Genomic DNA, 10,634 nt, shown 5'->3' with positions numbered 1-10,634 from the left:
GGCCTGCTTGCTAAGCCGTTAGTGGGAGAGACCTTATCGAGATGGCCACTGCTATTATATCTTTATTGCAGCAATGGGGGTCTTTTATTTCATTTTAACAAGACTATTGAGAGGAGACTAGAGGAGGTTAGATGCGGAGGAATCACAATTGTCTGCGGTGCTGAGATGTGGAAGATGTTATAAGTCAGGTTGGTGTGGTGTCTAAGACCCCATCTCTGTCCCTTTCTGTCTGCCAGTATTGGGTGGCCCTGTTGGCCCCTCAGGCTGATTTATGGCTGCCCCTCTAGCTCACACCAGCCATCATCTCTGTGCTCACTGAAAAGGTCACATGAAAAATGCATGACCGTGATGGGAAGATCCCACCACCTGTGTGTGCGGCAGGGGGCTGTGTCTTGTACAGGGCTATGTGTTGAGCCAGGAGGCTGTGTCTTGTACAGGGCTGTGTGTTGAGGCAGGAGGCTGTATCTTGTACAGGACTGTCTGTGTGTTGAGGCAGGAGGCTGTGTCTTGTACAGGGCTGTCTGTGTGTTGGGGCAGGAGGCTGTGTCTTGTACAGCGCTGTGTGTCGAGGCAGGAGGCTGTGTCTTGTACATGGCTGTGTGTCGAGGCAGGAGGCTATGTCTTGTACAAAGCTGTGTGTTGTACAGGAAGGATTTGACCTCTGGATGGGGTCCAGAGGAGACAGGTGTTGAACAGCAAGGAAAAGGTGACTTTTTCTGTCGACCACTTTTGCTTAAAAGGTTTTTATAGTGTTTTTTATTTTTCTCATTAGCATTCATAACAAACAGGAAGTGTCAACAGGAGTTCTTGTACAAATTCTTGTACAGTATTTCTGACCTGTGTTGAATGTGTTTACATAATCTGTACCCATTTCTCCATGTCTCTTTCCTGACATTTAATTATCTGATTAAAGGTTTTCTCCCTCCCTCCCCCAGTGGCCGGGTGCACCCGTTGCTCGGGCGTTTCAGTGAGCTGGGAGCCCTGCTGTCTAGACTGAGGTTGCAGTCAGGTAGTGTGGATGCTGTTCTTCTGGATGCTGGCTGCTCCTCCATGCAGATGGACTGTCCCGAGAGAGGCTTCTCCCTCAGTAAGGATGGCCCTCTGGACATGAGGATGGATGCAGAAAGGTGGGACCACGCATAATCACCCCTACACTGCTGATGCGCTCTTAAAGTGGCAGCGCACGGTGAAGGCTCCGTGCAGGATTTCGCCACAAGTTGCACAAAGCATTATTGTCATTTTCTGTCCATCACTATGTATTATAGGGTAGTACCAGTGATTATTAATTATATAGGCCTATGTGTCTGGAGGATACATTGAACTACCTTCAGCCCAGGTTACTCTAACATAGTATGTGTTCCTCAACACACATACGGCATCTCCTTCCTACTTCATGCTGGGAAATTTTATAATCTGTGGTGGTAATTTTATTTCCCTGCTTCTGTCACTGGCATGAGAGGAAAGTCATTTGGGTCAACAATTTATTCCCATAGATGTATGTATGTATGTATGTATGTATGTATGTATGTATGTATGTATGTATGTATGTATGTATGTATGTATGTATGTATGTATGTATGTATGAATTATGTATTTGTGTGTGAGATGGTATTAGTTATGATATGATTGTGTTTGATGTTGTGTTTTATTTTTATGATGTATGTATGTATGTATGTATGTATGTATGTATGTATGTATGTATGTATGTATGTATGTATGTATGTATGTATGTATGTATGTATGTATGTATGTATGTATGTATGTATGTATGTAGGTATGTATGTATGTATGTATGTATGTATGTATGTATGTATGTATGTATGTATGTATGTATGTATGTATGTTGTATGTATGTATGTCATGTATGTATGTTGTATGTATGTATGTATGTATTGTATGTATGTATGTATGTATGGTATGTATATATGTATTATGTATGTATGTATGTATGTATGTATGTGTATGTATGTATGTATGTATGTATGTATGATGTATGTTGTATGTATGTGTATGTATGTATGTATGTATGTATGTATGTATGTATGTATGTATGTATGTATGTATGTATGTATGTATGTATGTATGTATGTATGATGTATGTATGTATGTATGTATGTATGTATGTATGTATGTATGTATGATATGTATGGTATGTATGTATGTATGTATGTATGTATGTATGTATGTATGTATGTATGTATGTATGTATGTATGTATGTATGTATGTATGTATGTATGTAGTATGTATGTATGTATGTATGTATGTATTATGTATGTATGTATGTATGTATGTATGTATGTATGTATGTATGTATGTATGTATTTGAGCATTGATCACTCATAAGGCCTGGAACTTGTAGTCTATCAATCTATCCTTGCCTCCGAGGACTTTGACATGAGCTTTCAAATGGACAGGTATTATGTTTCTGCGGAGAGGAACGGCAATTGTTATTGTATAATCAGTAGGATTCCGCCGCATCAGCCAACCCTTACAGCAGCAAAATGAAAATGATCGATACATCTCACAGTAGCAAAGCAGAGTGGTTCATGAACTAGTATATCATGTTAGTGTTCGATGAAGGAATGAGTCACTCTTGCTGTTGTAGATGGACAACATATAAGGGCTTGCATCTGTTCTTTATCTTTACCTCCCATTTACACTGTAAAAACCCATCTCGGTCAATTATGTGGTTTATTTTTTCCCCATTTGAGGAACCTCGTAGGCAATGTATTTTAAACACCGTTTGAAGCTACATATTTTTGTCTTTTATGACAACATAAACAGACATGGAGCAAAATATCCTTTGTTTTTAGGTTATGATAAGGTATGACAATTGTACTAAACGCACCTACTCAAGGCATTTTATTGTAATTCATATTCCTTTAAAAATTATTTATTATATTACCCTCGTTCTGTTACCCTAGTTGAAATGACCAATGAAGCTCGTTCAATAATTGTTCATATGGCAGATCTCAAGTTTATACAGTTGAAGTCGGAAGTTTACATACACTTAGGTTGGAGGCATTAAAACTAGTTTTTCAACCACTCCACACATTTCTTGTTGACAAACTATAGTTTTGGCAAGTCGGTTAGGACATCTACTTTGCATGACACAAGTAATTTTTCCAACAATTGTTTACAGACAGATTATTTCACTTAGAATTCACTGTATCACAATTCTAGTGGGTCAGAAGTTTACATAAACTCAGTTGACTGTGCCTTTAAACAGCCTGGAAAATTCCAGAAAATGATGTCATGGCTTTAGAAGCTTCTGATTGGCAAATTGACAACATTTGAGTCAATTGGAGGTGTATCTGTGGATGTATTTCAAGGCGTACCTTCAAACGCAGTGCCTCTGCTTGACATCATGGGAAAATTTAATGAAATCAGCCAAGACTTGGAGACCTCCACAAGTCTGGTTCATCCTTGGGAGCAATTTCCAAAAGCCTGAAGGTACCACGTTCATCTGTACAAACAATAGTACGCAAGTATAAACACCATGGGACCACGCAGCCGTCATACCTCTCAGGAAGGAGACTCGTTCTGTCTCCTAGAGATGAGCGTACTTTGGTGCGAAAAGTGCAAATCAATCCCAGAACAACAGCGAAGGACCTTGTGAAGATACTGGAGGAAACAGGTACAAAAGTATCTATATCCACAGTAAAATTAGTCCTATATGGACATAACCTCAGCAAGGAAGAAGCCACTGCTCCAAAACCGCCATTAAAAAGCCAGACTAGGCCTCCCGGGTGGCGCTTTGGTCTAACCCAGAGTCTCTGGTGGCACAGCTAGCACTGCGATGCAGTCATGTGCTACCAGAGACACTGGGTTCGAGCCCAGGCTCTGTCGCAGCCGGCCGCGAACCGAGAGGTCCATGGGGCGACGCACAATTGGCCTAGCGTCGTCCGGGTTAGGGAGGGTTTGGCCGGTAGGGATATCCTTGTCTCATCGCGCAGGTGTTTCCTCCGACACATTGGTGTGGCTGGCTTCCGGGTTGGATGCGCGCTGTGTTAAGAAGCAGTGCGGCTTGGTTGGGTTGTGTTTCGGAGGACGCATGGCTCTCGACCTTCGTCTCTCCCGAGCCCGTACGGGACTTGTAGCGATGAGACAAGACAGTAACTACTAACAATTTGATACCACAAAATTGGGGAGAAAAAGCCAGACTACAGTTTGCAACTGCACATGGGGACAAAGATTGTACTTTTTGGAGAAATGTCCTCTGGTCGGATGAAACCGAAATAGAACCGTTTGGCCATAATGACCATCGTTATGTTTGGTGGGGAGACTTGCAAGCCGAAGAACACCATTCCAACTGTGAAGCACGGGGCTGGCAGCATCATGTTGTGGTGGTGCTTTGCTGCAGGAGGGACTGGTGCACTTCCCAAAATAGATGGCATCATGAGGTATCATGAGGTAGGAAAATGATGTGGATATATTGAAGCAACATCTCAAAACATCAGTCAGGAAGTTCAAGCTTGGTCGCAAATGGGTCTTCCAAATGGACAATGACCCCAAGCATACTTCCGAAGTTGTGGCAAAATGGCTGAAGGACAACAAAGTCAAGGTATTGGAGTGGCCATCACAAAGCCCTGACTTCAATCCTATAGAAAATTTGTGTGCAGAACTGAAAAAGCTTGTGCGAGCAAGGAGACCTATAAACCTAACTCAGGTACACCAGCTTTGTCAGGAGGAATGGGCCAAAATTCACCCAACTTATTGTGGGAAGCTTGTGGAATGCTACCTGAAACGTTTGACCCAATTTAAAGGCAATGCTACCAAATTCTAGTTGAGTGTATGTAAACTTCTGACCCACTGACAATGTGATGAAAGAAAAAAAGCTGAAATCATTCTCTCTACTATTATTCTGACATTTCACATTCTTAAAATAAAGTGGTGATCCTAACTGACCTAAGACGGAATTTTTACTAGGATTAAATGTCAGGAATTGTGAAAACCTGAGTTTAAATGTATTTGTCTAAGGTGTATGTAAACTTCCGACTTCAACTGTAGATAGTAGTCTACACTGTTTATTTCAAGGTCTACTGTACAGGTGATTTTTGTATGCCTGCTTTTTTTCTATGCATTCAAATCTGAGGCGTTTGTGGAATTTTAATATGCAGAGGTCAGCATAGATTTTTCCTCTGACATAACCTTTCGCATTTGTTTTCTCCAGCACCAACTAAAACGACACTTGATATGTATGATCATTGGCACATTATTCATCTAAAGCGTTAAATGTCTTTCCCACCCAACACTGTTGTAGTTCTATTTATGTATTTTTATCCATATTAATTATGTTTCTCTAATGAGATGTACCCGAGAACCTGTCGATGAGTAAATGGAGACAAATGAACTGGCAAAATAGACATATGGCTCTGCCACTGGCTACATCTCCCTTGTTAGCCACAGACACAGCTGAAAACCTCTGAGATATGTCAGACTTCGCCTCTGTCAGCAAGGACGTGACGTCAAGCAGTCTAATTGGGCTCTTCTTTGTGCGTAGGTACCCCGACATGCCCTGCGCCGCTGACGTTGTGAACGCCTTAGATCAACAGGCTCTTGCGTCCATCCTCACTGCCTATGGGGAGGAGAGGCACGCCAGGAAAATAGCCTCGGCMATGGTGGAGGCACGCAGTGTCTACCCCATCACCCGGACACAGCAGCTGGCCAGCGTGGTGGCAGGTACCCTCATTAATTCCCTACATYGTYTTAGAGGCTCAGGGCAGAAACGGTAGGGAAATATTAAGTCCCTGTCTCCCTGTGGGACCTATTTGTCTGGGGAAAAATCACGATGGCTCTAATCTCAAGCATCATCCTCTCCTGTCTGTATTTTGGATGCCTCTCACACCCATTTCCTGATGAGATTACTATTAATAAGGAGGAGAGAGATGCGTCTGGCGTAGGGTGCGGCTGCCGCTCTGACAAGAGAGAGTGACAACTTCTCTTTTTCACACGAGCCCCCGTTCTCTCTTCCCTCCCGTCTTCCTCCTCCCCTTTGTTGCTTTTGATTTCGTTTCCCACCCTACCTCATTTTATGCCCAAGCCCATCTCGTTCACACACATGCACACACACTCATGCACAGATTGAGGATGGATCATCATTTTTAATGCATTTTTGTAAATGTTTTTTTTGCCTCCCTCTGAGAGCTAGAAAGAGAGGTCTTCTCAATGGCTGTTACGGAGCTAGGCGCTACGTGCGTCACACAGGGAGAACAGGTGTGAGGGAGAACAGTTGTTTGATCTCTTTTGAAGAGCAGAGCGAGTCACCAGCAATCTTTATTCCAATCAATCCAAGAGGTCCTGACTCATGTGGGTCCCAGGGGGTCAGCTAGGCTGCTGGTGACACCGTTGCCTAGGGAAGAATGCCATGTGGGTGGAGGGGAGGGGAGGTTGTATTTGTGTAAGGGGGCACACTTTGTAGCGCAATGGTTGGGGGGTGTTCAGGACCGAAATGATAGTGTGCTGTAGGTTTATTGGACGGGTCTTTCTTTTTCTCTCTCCATCTCTCTACCTTTTTGCAGGCACACTTAGATCAGGATGCAGATCTCTTAAGCCCCATAGACTACAGTGGCAGGAAGGTTTCCAGACTGTTTGGCCATGTTGGTGTGCAGAGCTTGTTTTGAGCCAGGGCTCAACACTGTGTTTGCTACCGATAGCCCTGCAGCTCTTCTATAAGGAGTAGTAGCCCTGCAGCGCCTGCGCCCTGCAGCGGGCTCCTGCAGCGCTAAGGAGTAGTAGCCCCGCCAGGGCTTCTTCTATAAGGATAGTAGCCTGCCGCCTTTATGAGGAGTAGTAGCCTCGCAAGACCTTCTTTAAGGAGTAGTAGCCCCGCAGCTCTTCTATTAGGAGTAGTAAGCCCTGCCGCGCCCTTCTATGAGGAGTAGTAGCCGCCAGCCCTTCTAGTGAGGAGGAGTAGCCCTGCAGCGCTTCTATGAGGAGTAGTAACCTGCAGGCTTCTATAAGGAATGTAGCCCCACAGCTCTTCTATAAGGAGTAGTTAGCCCTGCAGCTCTTCTAAAAAGGAGTAGTAGTCCTGCAGCACTTCTATAAGGAGTTGTAGCCCCTGGCAGCTCTTCTATAAGGAGTAGTAGCCCTGCAGCTCTTCTATAAGGAAGTAGTAGCCCTGCAGCTCTTCTATAAGGAGTAGTAGCCCTGCACGCCTTCTATAAGGAGTAGTAGCCCTGCAGGCTCTTCTATAAGGAGTTGTAGCCCGGCCCTATGAGTTGTACCTCGTTTCTATAAGGAGTTGTCAAGCCCTGCAGCTCTTCTATAAGGAGTAGTAAGCCTCGGCAGCTCTTCTATAAGGAGTAGTACCCTGCAGCTCTTCTCATAAGGAGTAGTAGCCCTGCAGCTCTTCTATAGGAGTGTCCCTGCAGCCTTCTATAAGAGTTAGTAGCCCTGCAGCTCTTCTATAAGGAGTAGTAGCCCTGCAGCTCTTCTAATAAGGAGTAGTAGCCCTGCAGCTCTCTATAAGGTTAGACCTGCAGCTCTTCTATAAGGAGTAGTACCTGCAGCTCTTCTATAAGGAGTAGTACCCTGCAGCTCTTCTATAAGGAGTATAGCCTGCAGCTCTTCTATAAGGAGTAGTAGCCCTGCAGCTCTTCTATAAGGAGTATGGTGAGCCCTCAGCTCTTCTATAGAGGAGTTTGAGCCCTGCACTCTTCTATAAGGAGTAGTAGCCCGCTCTTCTAAGAGGATATAGCCCTGCAGCTCTTCTATAAGGAGTAGTAGCCCTGCCTCCTTATTTCCTTTCCATTCCCTGTATTATGAAATGTAGTGACGTACTAAATCAAATAGTTCCTGCCTCTATAGAGCCATTCAGATTAATTGTACTGAACGTAATTCGAAATTTGAATTTGATTATCTGTTTAATAAACCTTTTTAGCAGAGCTAGCTAAAGGACATGGATCTGATTTCATGAGGAGAAAAACACCACAGAAATAGACAAACCAGTCAAATAAATATGACTTAACCAACCCATAGGTTATATAAATTGATATGATACTACATCAATAACATTTGCGGTTGTGATGAACAAAGCAACAATCCACTAACAGATCAAATATTAAGACTATTAAATTAATTTTGTGTGTTTAGCTTACATACATTTGCATAACACAATCATCCAGTTTTGCTTCAGTTTGGCTCCAATATATTAATTCTAAGCCGATTGTCCCCCTCCCCCTTCCCTGCAGAGTCAACAGTAAGCTATGAGTCCTCCTCTACCCCTCTCGCTTGCACCCCAGCATCTATTTTGTTACAAATTAAGCCAGTGGTGGTTGGGTTGTGAAGGTGTTGAGACACCATAATGACGGTGCCTTGAGAGCCTTTTCTCCCCCCCCACTCTCCTCCTCCATACATCCCTTGTCTCTCTCTCCTTCCTTTGTGAAAACCCACACAGCTGGCACTGAGCCCTAAAATGTTTTCTATATATACATAATTTTTTAAGAACTCCTACTATATTTGGAGAGCAATCCATTTAGCCATATAGCAGGGTCAGCAACACGTTATTGTCAAATAAGACGTAAATCCAGGAATTCAGCTAAAATGTGTTTAATTCTCCAAAAAAAATATAATGAATGTCATCTCATTGTAATCAAGGTATGAAATGATTGTATTTAAAATAACAATCTCTTTTAGGCTGAGATGTGGTCATATTGCAGTGTAAAATATTATAATTATGTTCGGGCCCCCTGACCATCGCTCCGACAAAAATAGGCGCGGATGAATCTAGTTGCCTACCCCTGCCATATAGGCTCTGTTATTCAGTGGGTCAGATGGTGCACCAACCACTAACTGCATCATGCATCTCAATGCCAAGATCAAGTTGTTGAGAGTTAACACAGCAGAGTGAACAGGCACATCCTTGATATGGTGATGGACACAGCTAGTGAGGATAACATGATTGACTGTTGTAGGAGTGTTGTGGCCTTTCAACCAACATTCATCTCACGTGACGGATGTGGTTAGTATGGCTTGTTTGCCTCGCAATAAATGCATTGTGTCAGTGTGAAGTTTGCCCACTAAATGGACACCCTAGTTTTCTTCAATTACAAATGAACAGCCCTTAGAATTGCAACGCTGTGTTGATTTCTAAATCACACTTTCCAGTGTTAAACAACCTCAAAAGAATAACATTCTAATGTGAATTCTAAGTCAAGTTGAGATAATGTTTTTCTATCCTCGCATGGTGTCGCAACTTGGTGACATTTGGCGGGTGTTTCATAACCACAAGAGTGAAATGAGGCGGTGGTTTCAGCTCACAGAAACAAATAATCACCCAGGCACAAGCCCAAGCTCCATGGAGAGTTCACGAGCAGGTCCGTTGAACTCATGCCTCAAGCGCTGACAATATTTAATGATGTAATACATCCTCAAGTGCCTCACTGCTTATAGAACACAGGATTTATGAACTAATAATCAAGCATCACTCTGAAATACTCTTGTGCATAAACATGCAGCGTATGGCTGCCTAGGAATGGTTCTTCCAGGACTCCAACTGAAGCCATGTAATTAGGATCCCTTATCTTTAGTGGTGTGTTGTTCCACAGTGCAGTACTGTCCTTATTGAGAAGTAATTGCTGTAATATGATTGTGAGTGAATCCCTTTCCCTGACCCCCTTTATGAAACGAGATGGAAAAGAACATATACAGCTCAGCGATACCTTTCATTTCATAGCAAGACAGAGTCCATCAATTTACGCTTCGGACCAGACAATCACCAGGGGTAACATCACCTGGAGAAAAAATGTATTTAACAAGGGGATTCTTATGTTTTAGACTAAATTCTTAGTTAATAATATTACGCTTTTTGGCATTCTTTCCAGATTTTATGTCAGGGTTGTAGCGAAAAACGATTGGAGACAAAAGTATTTTTAGAATATTATTTATCCATTAGCGATGAAGAAAAAGTGATCGGTCTTATAAAATGGTAATAACCACTACATCCCAGAGGGGTTTCAGAACTCCGCTGCCTCCAACAGGTCTGGAGGATTTGGTGTCTGTTTGGCAATGCTATTTGTTCAGCCTGTTCAGTTGATCAATGAGATTGTTTGGATGTAGCTAGATTTGTGTTAGCTTTCCCAGTCTGCTGCTTTGTGGCATCTTTGCTTTTTTTTCTCTCATGCACTCTAGCTGTGGGACCCTTGAAAGATGAATTAGAGAGAGAGAGCACAACTTGGTGAAGCTGGGCCACGGCCGCAGCGCAGGTTTTCTATTGATTGCTGGGTGACTCACAGTCAGTGCTGTTGAACGCAGGAGGAGAGAAATGCCACACTGCTCTCTCTCTCTCTCTCTCCCCCTCTCTCTCTCGCTTTTTCTCTCTCTCCCCCTCTTGCGCTCTCTCTCCCGCCCTCCCTCTCTTCTCCTCTCACGTACACACATGGGCTGGGTCCTACGTCAATGCTGGCATTACTCTGGACAGTGGACACCAAATCTCCAGATAGGAAACAGAGCAGTGCTTCAGCAGCCAGGAAGGCACTGCGGTCTGGACCCCTTGACTGTCAATCAGTGCCAGGGAGCAGGGAGAAGTGGTCGTGCTCTTCACCCAGCACAGATTGTTTTGTGGCACTTCAAACAGTACCAAATGCAAACATGACCATCTGAGCTTACTTGAACACAGTCTGTCTGAACA

General features: G+C 43.4%; 1 protein-coding gene across 1 annotated transcript in view; it reads left to right on the top strand.

Annotated features, from left to right (window-relative positions):
* Nucleotides 1-10,634, top strand: part of mettl15 (methyltransferase 15, mitochondrial 12S rRNA N4-cytidine) — a 31,189-nt gene that overhangs the window by 16,876 nt on the left and 3,679 nt on the right. The window contains exons 3-4 of the mRNA XM_024003041.2: nt 914-1,127; nt 5,505-5,683. Coding sequence (XP_023858809.2) covers nt 914-1,127; nt 5,505-5,683 — 393 coding nt within the window. The remainder of the gene's footprint in view (nt 1-913; nt 1,128-5,504; nt 5,684-10,634) is intronic.

This window comes from Salvelinus sp. IW2-2015, linkage group LG15 (assembly GCF_002910315.2).
Source record: "Salvelinus sp. IW2-2015 linkage group LG15, ASM291031v2, whole genome shotgun sequence".
Taxonomy (NCBI): domain Eukaryota; kingdom Metazoa; phylum Chordata; class Actinopteri; order Salmoniformes; family Salmonidae; genus Salvelinus; species Salvelinus sp. IW2-2015.
Note: the sequence above shows the minus strand (reverse complement) of the source record. Positions and strands in the feature narration are given on the sequence as shown.